This window comes from Balaenoptera ricei, chromosome 9 (genome assembly GCF_028023285.1).
Source record: "Balaenoptera ricei isolate mBalRic1 chromosome 9, mBalRic1.hap2, whole genome shotgun sequence".
NCBI lineage: Eukaryota > Metazoa > Chordata > Mammalia > Artiodactyla > Balaenopteridae > Balaenoptera > Balaenoptera ricei.
Genome location: NC_082647.1, coordinates 89,103,641 through 89,123,115, shown reverse-complemented (window position 1 = coordinate 89,123,115; position 19,475 = coordinate 89,103,641). Strand labels below are relative to the sequence as shown.

The window sequence follows — 19,475 nt, the reverse complement described above, 5'->3', positions numbered from 1 at the left end:
TGTCTTTCAGAGGGAATTGCTCTGTTTATAGGTGTAGATTTGGTAGGTCTGTGGGTTCGGGTGAGTTTTAGGCATCCTATGTTGCCGTCTTGGACCAGAACCTCAATAACTCACACTTTTATATCTTCAGCCCTGAAAGCTCTGCTGACCTCCACATTCATTGATCACTATCACCTCTCCTTCTGATCCTCAGAAAGATCTCAAACTTGTCCCCAAATATTATTTTTCTGAATGACACTTCTAGGAGTAATGGATCAGGTCAAAGACAAGTCATCTGTGATATTCCTCCTTTTTTTCCTCGAATCTAATCTATCAGCTTGTCCACTTAACTCTAGCTTCAAAATATAGCTCCAAACTTACTACTTAAAATTGCATGTCCAAATTACCATTACTTCTTGTCTACACTCCTGCAAAAGCTGTCTCACTTGTCTCTCTGCTTCTACTCTTGCCCTTTAACAACTTTTTCTCCAAAAAGCAGTCTTCTTAAAACCGTAAATCAAATCCTTTCGTGCCCTTCTTGAAATTTCTCAGAACAAAATCCAAATTTCTTATGAAGGCCTACAAAGCCTTAGGTGGTCTGCAGCCTGGCTGCCTCTCCATCTTCATCCTATATCCCCCCCCTCCCCTCACCACTCACACGGCTCCGATAACACTAACTTTCTCTGCAACAGGTCACGGTATTACTGTCTCAGGACCTTTGCACTTCCCCTTCTCTTTGTTCAAATACCTTTCCATTTAGGTAGGTTAACCAGGTAAACAAACAGGGTGCTGAGTTACATATGAACTTGAGATAAAAAGTTATATCTTAGTATAAATGCATCTTAAATATCTCATGCATAGAAGAATGGCCTGATACATAGTAGGTGTACTGTAAGTACTTGATAAATGAGCAGTGTGTACTCAAATAAAGCACTGCATATATTGATTGGTTAGAAACACTGTAAACGTAAAATACTAACTTAAAGGCTTAATTGTCATTTCACCAGGAGAGCTCCCCAGTTCTAGTTAAGTAAAGTATTAATTTGATGGAATGGAAAATTAGCACACATACAAGACCCATTGATGTATTAACGTAAAATACATCCTTATGTTCTAGAAATGTTATGGAAAGAAAAATATTCTCTCTGGCTCTGCTTCCATTGTTTTTATATTTCTAGTGTTTTTTTTTTTTTTGGGGGGGGGGGCGGTTCATTTCCTCTGTGTGATGATGAGATATGTCTGTTTCAGTCTGGGAGGTGGTAGTTCAGATAACTTATTTGGAGTCCCTGAAGTCTGCACGTAGATGCACACTGAAAAATCTGTCCCTTCAGTTTCCTGATCATGTTTTCTCATGTGTTTTGCATGGGCAACCACATCTACCAAGACTTGTAATTATTATATGAAAGTAAATTATTAGATACGTTCTAAAAACATTCTAAATCACAAATGCATAGATGTGGGAGAAACCTCAGCATTTTTTCTATCTTAAAGAAAGAGACCAAAATCCCACTAACAAACACCATGACCAGAAAAATCACTCTGATTTTTAAAGAAAGATTATTGTAGTAGATAATAATAACAGATTGGTAGCTGGTTTCAGCTTAAAATAGTAAAGGGATACAGTGTCAACATTATATACATATGTTTTAAAATGAGTAATTTAAAATTTTATTTTTAAAATTAAATAATTTTTAAAATTAAATAATTTTAAATGAGTAATTTTAAAATATGAGTAATTTTATTTGATTTCCTTCTAGGGATCTCTTTCAAAATACTCTTAGTAAAGATATCAACTAAGAATCCCTCATTCTTTTTTTCTTTCCCATTACTACTTAAAAGAAAAAGATGTCTAAACCATAGTTATATTCATGATTTCGCCCCAAAGCTTACTTTTTAAAACCATGTATACTAGTGAGTAAAATCCTCTTCATTTTTCTCTTAGACAAGTATTACTAAACCCTTACTCTCCCTTTCTTTCCCCAACCAGAACCTGGGGTGACTAATTGCAAACAGTAAGAGTTCAAATCACTGGTAAAAACATCCACCGAAGGATAGCTAACTTTTGAATTTAGATAGGTCTATACTTACGTCACCCACAGCAGCTTCAAAGAAAATGCATATTTAAAATTATTTAGGCAGGTAGATACTACATGTAACTCTTTTAATCAGAATAAGATCCCTAACAAATAGTTTCCTACAGAGAACCTTAACACACTTACCACATTAATTCATGAGGTGGGTTTAATGTATGTATGTGTATACATACCTATACACACATTTATTCTGCATATTCATTTTTCATGTACCCAGTAACGTGCATTTATCAATTATGGTTGCATAAGATAATGAACTTCCTCAATAGTACATGTTATTGGCTTGCTGTACTTTCTTCTTTGATAAACTTTAGCTTTATTTTTCTTTGCCACTTAAATCTTCAAAACCATTATTTTATTATCCCAGAACAAATTTAGTTTTTTCTGACACTCCCTCTGCTTCTCCACTTTCCCCTCCTCTGATGGGCTCACTGCATTTATAGTAATGGCCACATCTCCATCTAGTGGTTTCCTAACCAATGAATACCTGGACAGCGATGAAGAAAGAATACAACAAAAGTGGTCTAGTTACAACAATCATGATTCCAGACCATCAAAAAAGAAACTGCAAAACTGTAAATGGAGCCCTGAATGTAAACTCAGGCCCTAAAATATCTATTCAGTTGTACTGAGTATGTAATTCAGAAATTTGTCAAAGAGTAACAAATAATGATAATCTTGGCCTAGATAATGTAAGTTATACTAAAGCACTTCACTAAGAATATCAATATCTAAAAAATCTAAAAACACTGTTTAAACCATATCTGTTTGTTTAGAAAGGAAAAGAAAAATTACATAATGAGCTTTGAAGGTACTGAATAATGCTTAATAAAATTGAAACAGATCATTAATTTTATGTTAGCATCTTCTGAAACAAAATTGATGACCAACTCTAATAATTGTCCTTAGGGTATTTCTCTTAAGTAAAAAGTAAGACAGCGTGAAGCATATATAATTTTTTTTTCTCCACACTGACTTAATCTTTATACAAAACCTTATGAGAAATTACTGATTTTTAAATAAATATAGGAAACTGATATGCTCTCTTCAGGATTAGAAACTTCTGTAACATTTGAAAGCTGCTATTCTCAAAACAACATTACTACTGGCATTTTAATAACCTGGTTTCAGGACATTTATTATAGTGGATTTAGGGATATGGGTTACTTTTTAAAATTTCAAGCCAAATGCAAAAACAAAGAAAAATTAGAGAAAGTGACTGACCATCCACCCCACATGAAAACTTGCAGTAAAATGAAGATAGATAGGAGCTGACATCACGGTACAGGCACGACGCGTTGTGCATATAAGTTGATCCTATTAATAACGGGCAAAGTAGCAAGTACAGGAAAAGGAAGGAAAACACAGAAGACATACAAGATGAGCTTTCATGCAATTTGCTGGCAGTTAGCAGTTTATGTGAGCCTCGATCCAGAGCAGATTCACAGTGACCATTGCAAATAAGTATTACCAAAATATTCCACTGCCAAAAAAACACAAGACATTATTAGCACATTAAGCTACTGAGCAAAAGTTGTACTTTCACACACAATCCACTGTATAATTTATAGGAACTTGAGTATTAGAAATTTTTGTCTTTGTAAAATCTTCATTATGCTTTGATCAAAGAGATAGAGTTACCTATGGTGAAAATATTGGGGGTAATGGTTTTTATATAATCTTTCAAGTGCATCTGAATAAATTTAATCTCAGTCTTTGGTGACAAATAATTGATGAGGGAAGTTTCCCTAATGTTTGATACTACCCTTGGGCCCACAAACAGCACTCTTTGGGGAATGATTTGACGTGGCCAAAGCTCCTGAAGGTATATAGTAGACAGAACAACAGAAGTCCTCATATCTGGATTTCATTTAAGGCTCACTGTAAAATGAAAAAAAAACCAAGTAGCTGCAACTTTGAATCACTTTTCCCCTCAGAGAGGAATGATCAATAATAGTCCTTACAGAGATAACTGGGATTTACTGGCTAAAACATTTTGCTTTTTTAGCCTTATTCCCCATCACTGATTTTATTTCTTCTTTGCTCCACTTTATATTATCTACTTGCATATTATGCATCTATGGAAATGCCTTATTCTTTTTTTGGAACAAATGTGGCTATGTGTATTTGAGTAAATAAGTACATACTAGGTAAATCTGTTCTAAATAAACAACCACCTCTAGAAATGCACATTAATCAGTAAATGATCTGACATGTTTTTAGAATAAACAGTTCCCAAGATGATAACGCTTTATGTTTGCAAGCCACTTTATGCAAAGACACATGACAGATTGGAGAACTGAGAAACATTATTTTTAAAATTTTAGTTCTTTATAAGTGGTGAGAAATTTTTATATGGGCTTTATGCTTGAGAATAAAGCTTCTTAAAAATTAAAATAATTTGAAAAGCATAAAGCTGCTTCTATACACAGTAAGTCCAAATAGTGTTTATGAGAGGAAGACAGCTGACCTACAGGAAAAGTAGTAGTCATCTTAAATAACATACATTAAATATGCTTTGTAAAATTATACCAACTTACTTAACCCTGTGTTATTGACCTGGCCTAGCTTCAAACAATATAAAAAGTAATACAATTAAGAGAAATAATACAAACCTAATAGGTGGCAGAATTAGAAACCATGTAAAGTACAATTACAAAATAAGGGGACGATAGTGATTTAACAGGTTTTTAAATACACTGAATGAAGAATAAACACAAAAAATGTTATAATAAAAATAACTGTTATATCTTCAGGATTGGAATATAAATGAAGGTGGGCAACTCATATACCATTAGTAACGTTTACTGTCAGTAATTGGTCGGCATTGTGTTTGAAAGTACAATTTCTGTGGAAAGGACAGAAGAGGCAACTGTTAAGCTTATGCTAACCACGAAAAATACTGAAATAAAAAATCTATATACCAGCAAGTATGTCATGTTAATGAGAAACACTATGGTTATGGTTAAGACATTACACTGGAGTTAAAACTACAATTTGTCTCCTTAAATTATTGTGACCACTGAGTTATATATTTTAATAGAGCAAATGTTTGTTTGGTCTTATTTACCAAGGCATTGTTATCAAAGCAGACATCAGGTCCTTTTCGGTATCTGGGTTGCTTCACCATATCACAAGGATCTGGACCATCAGCTAAAGAAACTTGTTAAGGAATATGAAGTTACTTTTTTTTTTTTTTACACAATTAAAAAAATACAATGCAACACACTTATTTCTCAAAGCAAGCCAGAGAAACCAATGCCATTATTCTGGTCCCACACAACCAGTTCAAGTACCATGGGATTTAAAGTACTGAACTGCCACAAATTTTCTCCTGTCAGTCTAGGGCCTGTGTGAAGAGATCAACGCTTTACACAGCATGGTCGCTGGCACAGAGGAAGTACTCAGTAAATATTTGTACAATACAAGTGGATGAAATGTGCAAATGACGTAGCATATAAGACAGGGTCATACACGTAAGACCATAAGGGAGGGCCTGGGTGCCTCCTATTTAGCAAGACAGAAATAGAAACTAATTCCTAGTACTAAACATCAGTTCCAAACATAGGTGAGGACTATTTTTTTTCCCCAGAAACAGCAAAAACTAGAGGCAGTCTACCGAACCTCTGCCTGCAGTGCTAAAATAGTCATTTAGCATATTTACTACCCGAAGTCTTTTTAGCATTACTGCCATGGCAGTTCTAGCATACAACAGGATTTACCTTCTTTTTTAAAGGCTGAATAATATTCCATTGTAAGTATAGACCACATTCAACTCCATTTTCGATGACTGGCTGTTGACAGCTTCAAGCCACAACAATCCCTTTTCCCTTCTGCCCCACACCTGGGCGAGCTGACAGGGAAGACTGAGTGTCCTCTCCTTTGGCGCTGCCTGGAAGTTCGGGCCAACAAGCCCCAGGCAGCACTGGCAAAAGCCCAGCACGGTCCCCAACCACCATAAAACCCCGAGCCAGGTACTTCTCCCTGCTCTCTCTAGCCATTTTCAGGGCTACTCGGGAACCTGCACTGCTCTCTCCACCAAGACTCACTGTGCCAGTATGAAGCCTTTCACATCCTCTTGGAGCATGTGTGGCGTCATCAGTCTGTCTTGACATCCAAATGAAATTTTGTGTGGAGGGTCCATTCTGCCTCTGTGAGGTGATCTCAGCGCTCTGTGGTATTTTTCTCTTTCTGGGCACGAACAACGTGACGAGGTTAAAAATGCACAGCTTTAAGACGGTTCTCCATTCCAAACCTCTCCAATGTCAAAGGATACAAGTCTGCTCTGCTTGTATGAGCAATCGCGTGTCACAGGGACAAGTCCCTTTGCTCTCAACCATTATGAATATTAAGTTGGTGTTCATAAGTTTTTCTACGTGGAAGATTCTGTAAAATAAATATTTTTAAAGATCAGAAAAAAACATTATCATCTGAGAAAAGAATAGATTTCAAAGATTTTTACGTATTAAAATGAAAGAAAATAGGACCTTTTGAAACAAAGCATCACCTACACGAACAGTAACACTGAATGATTTTAGAAGAGAAAGATTACCATGTTTGATTAACATGGACGTGCTATCTCTCGCAAATGAATACTAAAAAAATTCCAACAGATGTCTTAAGTGTGACCTTTGTTTCTTAAGTGATAGTCCTCAATGCAAAATAAACACCATCTAGTTGTTTCATTTTACATATTTAGGGAATTGTGGTATCTATCACTGAAAATGTGCCCAAGTTGCCTTATTTTACAGTAAAGGAAAGTAGGAGCACAAAAATGGCTCAGCATTTGCCCAAGTCATGGCAGACTGAAGTCTGGATCCGTGCCGTTCAACAAACTTTCTGTGAAGATAGAAACATCTTCCGCTTTAACCAGCATAGTAAACAATTGCCACATGAGGTTATTGAGCACCTGAAATGGTGACTAGCGTGACTGAGGCGGAAAATTGTAATATTAATTAACTGCAATTGATGATTGAAATTGCCACCTGGGGCTGGTCACTACTGAATTGGGACAACACAGGTGTAGACAGAATTATGGGCTTTGAATTCCATGCAGTGTTTTTTCCACATCTTAAGCTGCTTCTACCTTCCACAATAAAAAAGTAGATCTGTCATTAAAGAGTAATTTATTTTTCAAAGAATGGGATTTTTTTTTTTTAACCTATTGAAGTTGGGACACAGCATAAAGCAAATCAAATGTAAGCATGATTTAACTTAATATCTTATATTGATCTTTACAGTTTAACTTAGTCATTTTTTAGAGTATATACTGCTATTACTGAACATCAATCAATGAAAGCCCAAAGACTCTAAACTCTTTCTGATGTACCCATTAAACATGCCACCGTTCTGTTTCCTGAAGGTGATGTCCTGATATGCTAATCTCGAAACAAGACGGTCTGCTTTTTTCTGAGTACATGCCTTACTTCGCCCCTTTCCTCTTCCTCCTCCTAGGATATACAGGTTTCATAAAGTAAGTAAGTCATAAAATCATACTGACCATGTCTATTAAAAATTTGTGCTAGTTTCAGTTAACCCCTTCCTGAAAATATATATATTTTTTAACTGTTATAAACTTCTTTTCCAAATCGCCTAGCAACTAACTATTCCAGCCCTGTCACCTGCTCAGATTACCTCACCTCCTCATCTTTCCTCTTCTCTCTGTTAACATTTCTTCTAGAATAAGCTGTCCTCAGCTACGGAAAACAAAGTGTCCCAACTCTGTGCCTTTCTGCTCTGTTCTCAGGGATCCTGTGACATGGATTATCCCTTTCCTTTCAAAACTTCAAATATCTCCCACCTGGCCTTTCTCTCTCTCATTACAACAAAATTAAATCTCTCCATCTCTTCCAAAATTTTTTCAAGATGTTTTATGGGCGGTGATGACTAACATTAACCTTGATTTTAGGAAATGATATGTTCTCCTAGTTCTTTCAGTTTCAACTCAAAGATACATTCAATTCTAAGTTTAAGTGAAGACTACAAGTAAAACTTACTAGCCAAGAATATTTTTGTTAACCTGTTTAGTAAATATAATTAATTCTAATCTTATCAGAGAATATAATCTCTGAAACTATCTCTACATTAGAAAAATTTTAATATGGATTCTTCTAGACAAAATATAATACAATCAAATTCCTCTATGTTCTGCCTAAAAGTGGATATAATTTTTTTGATCATGTAATTATTACAGTTGAAGGAATTACAACTTATCAGAGTTAGAATTTTAAAAACCTTCAGAGAAACTGAAGAGCTCTGATATTTTCAACTTAAAGCAGTTATTCAGATCTCTCACACTCAAAAGACAATCTCTGTTATTTTCTGTGACGATTATAAAAGTGAATACAATTTCTTAGTCAAACAGGACTAGTCCAGAAATGAAGAAACAAATTATTACCTGGAACAGTTTCCACAGTCTAATACACCGCTGAATGATTTACTATCGTTATCGAAGAAATACTGGGTTTGTTCGGTAATGCAGCTCTGCTTTGACAGAGAGGCTGTGAAGTCGTCATCTTCCATCTCAACTGTGGGGAAAATAAAGACCATCACCATGAGGGGACACTTCAGTCCGTCTCCCAGAGCCTTCATTTCTCACAGAGCAAAACAAATGTATGAGGGCAGGCACCTCAACTGGCTTGTTTACTCCGTGTGGCATAGTGGCAGCCCTTAAAGATGCCCAATAACTATCAATAGAATAAATGAATTTGAATACATTTGAGTTTGAATACAGCTGCAAAACAGAGGCCAATATGACCTAGGAATGTTTCTAAGGCACTAGGAAAGTTCTGACAAAAAGATTTCAACCTACAAAAGTGTCAAATGGACGCTCTCTCTCTCTCTCTCACACACACACGCACTTTCTGCGTTTTGAACTCGGAGCATCCAAAAAGAAAATGTTAATTATTATGACAGTATCTGAGCATTTACATACCTGCCTCAAGAAGTCGTGGAAAGGTCAAACTCAAGAGAAACTGCTGTAGAATAGACCTGAATTTTAAATATGAAAAAGAAGTATTGATATTTTCCTTCATAAATTAACAAAGACCAGAGTATTTTTGCATGTACACAAACACGTTTCTTTTTCATCTTTTTGGAAAAAGTTGAGAATTTGCTAATAGAAAGTTGAGGAGCATTTTTATATAAGTATTTCTTAAATTATGCAAGACACTGCCAATTCCCTTCTGTAAAAGAAGTCATGAAGTCAGATGTGTTCAGGACCCAGTGAGGGACACATACGTGTGAAGACACCTAATACAAAATCAGAGCGAGGAGAAGTGATAACTCTAAGAGGGAGAATGTCATTATTCTGGTGTGTAGTTTTCACACTCAAGATTTTCTCCTTATTTTAGTTATTAAAGCTCTGTGGTAGGAAAAAAAAAACCCCAAAACAAAAATGACTTTGTACCATGGGTTTACGAACTATTTACTTTACACTATAGAATATATTTGTAAATACATAATGTGGCATTCATGAAATACAATATACATATTATATATAGGGCATATGGCACGTTTCAGTTTTACAATAAATGACAATTGAGCCAAATATTAGTAAAAACTCATCTGGAACTGAGTTTAGTTAAAACAAAAGTTGGGTGGGGGGGAGGTTGAGGAGGGGGAAGGTTCTGGCCAGAAAATAGCATAAAGACAATCAAGTATTTCAGGATGACTATGAGCTTCAGAAAACCTATGTAAATTCATATACAAATGTCATTGTCAGAACAGAAAGCACCCTTTTTCACAATGTTTTTTAGAAAAAATTGGGTTTTTAATCTAACATCTTTGCTATTTTAATAAAATGGCATAATCATTTAATTTTCACTGGGAAAGCCTCAACATCAAGTGAACATTATAGATTAATCTACATGGAATAAAACTTAGACAATACAGTAGGGTAATGATACAAAAGAGAGAGAGAGAGAGAGAGAGAGAGGAAGGGAGGAAGGGAGAGAATGGACCCAGACACAACAGGAGGATTAGTTACTAGACTGATCAGACCCAAACAATGACAAATTTGATCTTCCAGACTTTCCACAGTGCCTCAATAAGCAGTTTAAATGTCTGCTTTTCATAGGTGGCAGGATGTAGGTAAGAGGGGAAGGAGGGAGGAAGGGTAGAATCAGTGAAAAGAAAGAATTAGATCCATTTCAGGAACATGATGCTTCTAAAATGATGCCAGCCTTTGTAAGAAAAGTTAAGTCATCATGTCATGAATTTGATGGATGAAGACATTGAACTTGGATAATGAAGGCAATGAATAGTAACTTTTTATAGATCAGTATGCCTAAAATGTAAGGATTGAGTATACTATAAACAAAAACTACAAAGGAAGAGAGTTTCAACAGATCCATGGATAAAAGAAGCCCCTGACAAGGCCGAAGTGTGCATGAGCATAAAACTGTTTTCATATAAAAAGCTGAATAACTGTAACGGTTTTACAGTGATCATTAAGAAAAAATACTTTTATGAATATTACCAATATGTGCTGTAGGAAATGAAAACACTAGTTCCCATAATAATTATCTACATATCCGTCTTTCCATCACATTCTTTACTATTTCACAACACTTTCCTCTCATTACCAATAAAACTACAATTTTGACTTACCAGGCAGCAGCAGTGGCCCACCAGCCAATGTGTAATATGTCTGCTATTGATGGCTGTAAGGTAGAATAAAAAAGTATTACATTAATCTACACTGAGTGTCCCTCTGAGAGAGTGGAAGGGTGACTTGCACATTACTGACCACGGACGCTGAGCGATGCCCTGCTCCTTGTTTCGGTGCAGCTCCAGGCTCACACACGGACTGATAATCATAAGATTTATTATAAGCATAAACTGATATATTAACCAGGTGTCTCATCAAGCTTGGATCAATCTCTCCAAAAAATCTTCCAATCTGGTACAGAAAAAAATAAGAACGTTTCAAATGTAAGCCAAATATTACCACCTGAGCCAGTACAAACAAAAGAAATGATACAAAGAAACAGAACTAAAACTATTGAGGAGCTTGAAAACAAAAGCAAGTAATAAACCAGTATATGACACTGTGAAAGAACTCCAGTGAGATTAGGTATTCTCATTTCTGAATGGCTCCCTGTGCTACTTGGAAGGAACGGACAGTTTACTAAGCCTTAAGTCACAATCCAATAAGAGAAATGGTGAAACTAGAAAAAGAAACTTGTAGGGATTGTGCTGAACTGGGTGAGTCCCATCTATAGGGACAACCTCTAGCTCACCAATTCCAACCCATAAATATTGTCATTTAGGAAAACTGTCCAGTATTGAGAGATCTTTTGTGTTTGTTTTTTAAAGAAAAGCCAGATATACAGATTCAGAAATGAAATTAGTTGGCAATTAATTCTACTTTGTTTAAAATCCTGGGTAAAGCAAAGAGCCTAACTGTTGCCAATTTTCAAATTTCAGGTTAGAATTTTCATCTGTTTCAAGCCAGCTATGTATTAGGACTGACATTATCAACTGATTAATATGTGAAAATTTTCTCAATTTCTGAGAGATCAAAAATAAAAAGTTCATATCATGTTAAAATCTTTAGCTCTGTGTTTTAATGGTAACTGTACCAGAAAGTAAACTCAACTAACAGATATAAGGAAAACTAGTTTTAGGATGCATTTCTTAATGGTTTATATTACATTAAGCACTTCAATTATCAATTTTTATAGTGGTGTGAAGGAGTTTTGTAATGTTGATCAGGGAAACACACTTTGGAAACCCTACTCCTTGCCACTTTAGGTACATACCTGGTTAGTGTAATCATCATGATTTGCCATCAAAAGAAACCCACCATCATCTAGAATCACACAATCCATTACCTACCAAAACAAAAATAACACTTTAGGAAGGTTAGGTTACATAATCATTACTCCATTATATAGATGATTATAACAATAAAAATAGGAGAAAAACTTAGATAACTGTATCTTCTCTTGAATATATATGCTCAGGAGATTCTGATGAAATAAATTAAGGGCATGCATATAGATTGCTATCAAACCATCAGGGCTTGAAATTCCACCACAATCCATCCAGTTAAAATTGTCAACTCAGGGACTTCCCTGGTGGTGCAGTGGTTAAGAATCGCCCGCCAATGCAGGGGAAAACGGGTTTGAGCCCTGGTCCGGGAAGATCCCACACGCCACGGAGCAACTAAGCCAGTGCGCCACAACTACTGAGTCCACACGCCGCAACTACTGAAGCCCGCGCACCTAGAGCCCATGCTCTGCAACAAGAGAAGCCACTGCACCACAACGAAGAGTAGCCCCCGCTTGCTACAACTAAAGAAAGCCCACGTGCAGCAACGAAGACCCAATGCAGACCAAAAAAAAAAAAAAAAAATGTCAACTCAGTCCGAACGAAAACGTAAGAACAAATCAGAAATAATCTTTTTGCCACCCCACTGTCATCTAAATGAACCAGGAAACTGGATAAACCAAAACATTTAATAATGTATAATTATTATTTTAAACACATAAACTTAAGATTTTGACAAGAAAGACATTAAGGAAAATCCATTTGGGGCACTATTCATCACAGAATTAAAAATAAAAAGCAGCAGCATGAGGTTATTTATAACTATTTTATATTAAAAATATTTGGATAATTTGAGATGTAAAAGCAGGAAGCAAGACAAAAAAAAATGCCTCTGACAGAGGAAAAATAATCATATATCCTAAAGTATTCCCATCCAGTTTAAATTATGTTTAAATGCATGAATCAATTTAATAATTTTTATTGTATAAAATCACAATTAAAAACATTGTTTTCAGATTTGGGGATGTAATGCATTCTGTTTTTCTAATATGGAAGGAGCTTGCTAAAACCTTTGCTCTAAAACCAGCTAATACATAGTCTATGTAAAATGGATGTTACAAAAATAATTAAAATTACTGGCTTACGACTTCACAAGACTAGGAGTGATAAAACGATATGAAATCCCTGCTTCCTTTGGAAATATATAGACATACATAAGAGGACTGAAAGAAAATAGTGGAATTCATCATTCTTATTCATTATATGAATAATTTATCTAGTATCATTCTTACAGCATCTTCAGCTTGGAACAAAGCAACTTGACATTTGCTTTTTCAATTTCTCAAACAGAAATGGAAGTAATAGAAGACAACGTAAAATCCAATCCCGGCAAGTAAAACTATGTAATACCAAGGTTTAGTTAAAAAAACTTTCTCACCACTATAAACACAGTGTGAAAAATTTACATAAAGTGCAAAAGATGAGGGAAGATTGCACTGATAATCAATAAATATGCTTCAGTTAGAAACTCTGGTCAGAAACAAATTTGTATTTATATGTACAAAAGAATCTAACACAATTGAGACTGAAGCGAATACAATCTATATTGATATGGCTTCTTAATGAATATTTTAAAATGCTTCTAATGTTTAAGGTTAGGAATTAAAAGCATATAATTCAAATTCTTATCTATGAATTAGTTCACCATTCCATACAATATTTTTTTAGCATTTGACTAAACCTTCCCGCAACTTTCTTTATCATTAGAGTCTTAGAAAGAGTAACACAAAAAATTGTACTTAAAAATTCCATTTTAAAGAGTTTTCTTACATCACTGTTTCTTTTACAGTCACAAACTGGACCAGCACACTGAAAGACAGAAATACAGTTATCACCTCATATTATCTTTCTAATTGGATTTTAATTATATCATTTTAATTATTACCATATTGTAATTAGAAATTTTATAATAATTTAGTTAGTATAAAAGATTAAATGATAGTCTAGTCAATAGCTTTATCTTTACAAATTAGAAAATATCAGCCAAAAATATTTAAACTAGCATTTTAAATTATAATATTGAAATATTTTTCTTCTATTATATATTAGTTGACTAAACAAAAAAATCTTTGAAAAAATGGGAATTCATAATTCTGCTTCAATGTAGTAGCAACGAAAATTTATTTTGTCACTGTATAAGACTTTATTTGCTTTCTAAGATCAGTAAATGTAGCATAAGAATGTTTTAAAAAGTTATCTTACCGGATCCCTGATTGATGTTTTGGTGAAATTCTCTATCCAGGAATTTACATCAATTTTAATTCCAACAACTGAAACAATCATGTAAAGAAAAATTGACACATATATTTAAAAAATGTAGCTATAATTCTCATTTATCTTTACTCTCACATTTAAAAATTCCTGAGCAGGCAAATGTAAGTTTCTTAAGATTAAAAAAAAAAAATGTTTAATTGCAGATATACATTGAAAAGCTGATTCAAATTCATTTAAAAGGTGGCAAATTTAATTAGCTACAATATAATTTCTGGGGTATGCTAATTTAAATAATTTATATTCTATTTAATGCTATTTTATAATGTTTATTACAGACATATATTTCTTGGGGTTTTCATTAAGAAGTAATGCTAATAGCTCTTAAACTATTATATAAACTTCATCTATACACACATTTATTTACTATAACCTGGTCAATTAACTAGTAAAGGAGGCTTAAAAAAATGAGTGTCAGGAATAGCTTAATAAATATGAGGTCATTCAAGTGGTGGGTTTTAAGAGGCTTCCCTAACCTGACCAGTGCATGCAGTAGGTGCTTAAGAAATGTTTGCTGAGAATATACAGTGGAGAAAAGACAGCCTCTTCAATAAGTGGTGCTGGGAAAACTGGACAGCTACATGTAAAAGAATGAAATTAGAACACTCCCTAACACCATACACAAGAATAAACTCAAAATGGATTAAAGAGCTAAATGTAACGCCAGGCACTATAAAACTCTTAGAGGAAAACAGAGGCAGAACACTCCATGACATAAATCACAGCAAGATCCTTTTGACCCACCTCTTAGAGAAAGGGAAATAAAAACAAAAATAAACAAATGGGACCTAATGAAACTTAAAAGCTTTTGCACAGCAAAGGAAAACATAAACAAGATGAAAAGACAACCCTCAGAATGGGAGAAAATATTTGCAAATGAGGCAACTGACAAAGGATTAATCTCCAAAATATACAAGCAGCTCATGCAACTCAATAACAAAAAAACAAACAACCCAATCCAAAAATGGGCAGAAGACCTAATGAGACATTTCTCCAAAGAAGATACACAGATTGCCAACAAACACATGAAAGGGTGCTCAACATCACTAATCATTAGAGAAATGCAAATCAAAACTACAATGAGGTATCATCTCACACCAGTCAGAATGGCCATCATCAAAAAATCTACAAACAATAAATGCTGGAGAGGGTGTGGAGAAAAGGGAACCCTCTTGCACTGTTGGTGGGAATGTAAACTGATACAGCCACTATGGAGAACAGTATGGAGGTTCCTTAAAAACCTAAAAATAGAACTGCAATATGGCCCAGCAATCCCACTACTGGACATATACCCTGAGAAAACCATAATTCAAAAAGAGTCATGTACCACAATGTTCATTGCAGCTCTGTTTACAATAGCCAGGACATGGAAGCAACCTAAGTGTCCATTGACAGATGAATGGATAAAGAAGATGTGGCACATATATACAATGGAATATTACTCAGCCATAAAAAGAAACAAAATTGAGTTATTTGTAGTGAGGTGGATGGACCTAGAGACTGTCATACGGAGTGAAGTAAGTCAGAAAGAGAAAAACAAATACCATATACTAACACATATATATGGAATCTAAAAAAAAATAAAAAAGGTTCTGAAGAACCTAGGGGCAGGACAGGAATAAAGACGCAGAGGTAGAGAATGGACTTGAGGACACGGGGAGGGGGAAGGGTAAGCTGGGACGAAGTGAGACAGTGGCATGGACATATATATACTACCAAATGTAAAATAGATAGCTAGTGGGAAGCAGCCGCATAGCACAGGGAGATCAGCTTGGTGCTTTGTGACCACCTGGAGGGGTGGGAAAAGGAGGGTGGGAGGGAGATGCAAAAGGGAGGAGATATGGGGTTATATGTATATGTATAGCTGATTCACTTTGTTATACAGCAGAAACTAACACACCATTGTAAAGCAATTATACTCCAATAAAGATGTTAAAAAAATAAATAAATAAATAAAAGAAAGAAATGCTTGCTGAAGTGTGGATAAATGAGTGAATGAGTAGGTAGGTGAGTGAGTAGGTGGCACATGAATGAGTGATTGACAGAATAAGATTGAGTAAATGAGCAATTGAGAGAATGGAGGAAGGAGTGAATGAGTTGCTGAGTGAATGTATGCAGTTCAACTGCTGGGGGGTGAAATTGCCCTCAAGAGCAGAAAGGAGTTTATCTACCTTCTCAATCTGACCTAGTTTCTCTAAAATTCAAACAATACTGAATTATACTTTTTTTTTTAACTTTTACTGCATCTGTTCATTACAGCCCACTTCTAATTCCCACTGATGCTCAGTTTTATGAACTTTTTCATTTGCTTGACTTCTTTTACCAAAAGACTCATTATTCTATATGTTTTATTGTAAGGTTTTTTTTTTTTAATAGATCCCTACCTAATTCTTTTTAACAGATACATAGTATAGATATGCCACAATTTATCTTTTTCCCCAATGATGGAAACTTAACTTTTCATGTTTAAATTATTACAAATATTCACATCCTTGCCCATATCTACTTTTGTATCTCTGAAATGCTTTATAGGATAGACTTCTGAGTGGAATTGCTGGATCAATCCAGCATTTAGAATTTTGAAATACAACACGAAACTGACTCCCTAAATTTATGTCAAGAGTGTATAAACATACACACTTCTTTGAAAACTCAACTCTTATTTTATCCCCAATCTCATAGGTAACTAATTGTGTTTCATTTTATTTTTCAAATTTGACTTTATATTGGTTGAAGCTTTCTGATAGCCTTCCTGATAAGCACTGCCAGTTGATAATATAAACAGTAGGTCACATTTAATTTTGGTTGTGTGTATGTGTACAATATATGTGCTTACCTGCAGGTTTAAGAAGTTTTCCTTGGATGTATATTTCTACAGCTTTGCTTACCATAATGCCTGATTCATAAGCACCAGGTCCGCTTTCTAAAAAAAAAAAAAAGGGAAAAATAGACCTATCTAGATAAATCAAATAATATTAAATTTATTTTAATAGGTACAGGTGGATACTGTTTTACTTAAATGTTCTAGCATAAATATGTTATCAAGAAGTGGTCTCCTCTTCCCTTTTCTTCCTTTTTATAGCAGGCTAATTAGAGTGTCCAGGAATTGGTTTGCATTAATTGACTTTGGAATGAGAATTACTCAGCTTGGCTGTATCACTCTCACAATAAAGGATGCACACCAAATCCCTGCTTTATGACACTTACTACAATACTGGGGAGGCTGCTGAAGTAAAGCAGAAAGATTGATTTTAGATTCACAAAACTGCTGTAAAACTGTAAAAGATACATATTCCTGGAAAAAACTGAAATTCTCTGAACTTCAGTTTCCCCATTTGTGAAAATGGTGATGGTAAAACCAACCCCCAGAAAGGCTGAAGGATTAAATTAGAAAGTTTTAGGGAAAGAACCCAATAAAGTATTTTAAAATATAGGCTATTATTAATTTTTATAAATGTTATGCAACTAATACTGATTAAAGAGCAAACTGATTAATTACATTTTTAAAATTCATTAAACATTCTTAAATATATTTGCAGTTTGTGAAATGAGGGATGATCTATATGTGTTTCAGTGTATTATGCATGCCTGTAGATATGCTGTCTTTACATTACTGGGTGGCTGATTTCTTGTAGATGCATTTTATTTCCTCAACTAAATGGATGCTCTGTCCTTCCAATGTCGTGCATATGGTATATGCTTAATGATCACTATTCTGAGCAAATAACATAAAATATATTGTTTGTGTGGGGGGAAGCAGGTAGTAGCAATAATTTATTCTTAAAAAAGGAATTGAGATGGCTGAATTCTAAAGCAATACTTACTGTTAAAGTACGGAGCAGTGAAAACATAGTTATCGTTATCGAGACTTCTTTTATAAAAGCTGTCCTCATATGTTTCTGGGTTTTCTTGCCAATTTTCTCCAGCCCTAAGGAGGAAATGGGTCATCATTTTTATTCTTTAATCTACTCGATAACTTACTTTTCCCTTTGTGGACACCACTGAACTTTACAGATATGTCTGTATCTCAGGTACGTCTAAGGAAGTTAGTGGTAATTGATGGTGTAAATGACATTCACTACTAAGCAACAGATCTGCTTAGAATTAAACTAAGGAGCAGAAGAAGCTGACGTCTAGTTTTACTCTGCCATTTACTAGCCAGGTAATTATAGACAAGTCAGTTAATAAGTCAATTAATATTAATAAACCTACACAGCCCACTTTATGGACTCTTCTGAAGATAAACACAGATAAAATCCATAGAACAGTGCAAACAATGAAGTGCTATGCCAATATTGCCAGTCGACATATTCGTAATAACCATATCTTCATTTAACCAGGTTAGCTTATGTCTATGAAGAGAGAAATCTCTTTGATAACCTCTTCAATGTTGTAATATATATGACAAGCAAAAACATCACTGAAGAATCATATAATAGCATTTTTGAAAGAAATGGAGTATTTTAATAATTAAGTACTTTAGGTAAATTCCAATTTAACTACGAATAATGATCAGTTTCTCTGAAGAATGGCTTCCTTATACAGTAAGGTACAGATCCTTGGAGAAGTCCTTTGTAATCCAGTAATTTTTACAGATGCTATTTGAACTTACTCTTTGGGATAAACTCTGGTAATACCACCATCAGTCACAACAAACCGTGCTTTCACTCCCTTGCTGGAACAGAAGACAAAAGAAGGACATTTTCATTCAACTTATTCTTTGTAAGGTATTAGTTTAGGTGTTGGTGGTACAAAGTGAAACAGAATGAGTTCCTGAGATAAAGGAAGCCAAAGTAAATGTATCAATAGATGTAAACCATGTTTTAATAAAACATAGTTTTTAGATATTTCTTAAAATATCTAAGAAATAGTTAAAGGCAGGATGCTTAAGGAAGACATTTCATAAGAAATAATGAGATAGCTGCATCCTGAAGATGGAATGGGAGTTAACACAGATGACAGGAAGACATCACATGTAAAGAAAAGAGTACATGTAAGGGAAAGCTAGTGAAGAGTGGTAGTATTTGGTGTAATAAAAGCATAAGGCATGAGGTGAGAAACAACAGGAGGTAAAGTTGCAAGTATAAGCTTCTGAAGCATGGTCAGCTCATGAGTGATCGTGAAATCCACGCTGGAGAGGCTGCTTCACCTTCACCCTGAAGTTATTAGGGCTCTGTTTTAAAAGTGAGACTCTGGAAAGTATGAGTTACATGGAGAACAGCCTGGGGCCCGTGGGCAGAGGAATTGGAAGCCCTAAAGGCAGAGACATCAGCTGCTGTGATTTCTTAGAAATGGAAA

General features: G+C 34.8%; 1 protein-coding gene across 11 annotated transcripts in view; it reads right to left on the bottom strand.

Annotated features, from left to right (window-relative positions):
- CACNA2D1 (calcium voltage-gated channel auxiliary subunit alpha2delta 1) overlaps nt 1-19,475 on the bottom strand; it is a 500,481-nt gene that overhangs the window by 14,408 nt on the left and 466,598 nt on the right. For 10 of the 11 annotated variants that reach the window (XM_059934042.1, XM_059934039.1, XM_059934043.1 and 7 more), the window contains 12 exons: nt 18,790-18,852; nt 18,002-18,105; nt 17,014-17,100; nt 14,109-14,176; nt 13,677-13,715; nt 11,837-11,908; nt 10,822-10,974; nt 10,683-10,735; nt 9,007-9,062; nt 8,470-8,599; nt 6,349-6,458; nt 5,143-5,225 (listed from right to left, as the gene is read on the bottom strand). In XM_059934042.1, the coding sequence (XP_059790025.1) occupies nt 5,143-5,225; nt 6,349-6,458; nt 8,470-8,599; nt 9,007-9,062; nt 10,683-10,735; nt 10,822-10,974; nt 11,837-11,908; nt 13,677-13,715; nt 14,109-14,176; nt 17,014-17,100; nt 18,002-18,105; nt 18,790-18,852 (1,018 nt within the window). The remainder of the gene's footprint in view (nt 1-5,142; nt 5,226-6,348; nt 6,459-8,469; nt 8,600-9,006; nt 9,063-10,682; nt 10,736-10,821; nt 10,975-11,836; nt 11,909-13,676; nt 13,716-14,108; nt 14,177-17,013; nt 17,101-18,001; nt 18,106-18,789; nt 18,853-19,475) is intronic. The other variant, XM_059934046.1, reaches the window with a different exon arrangement.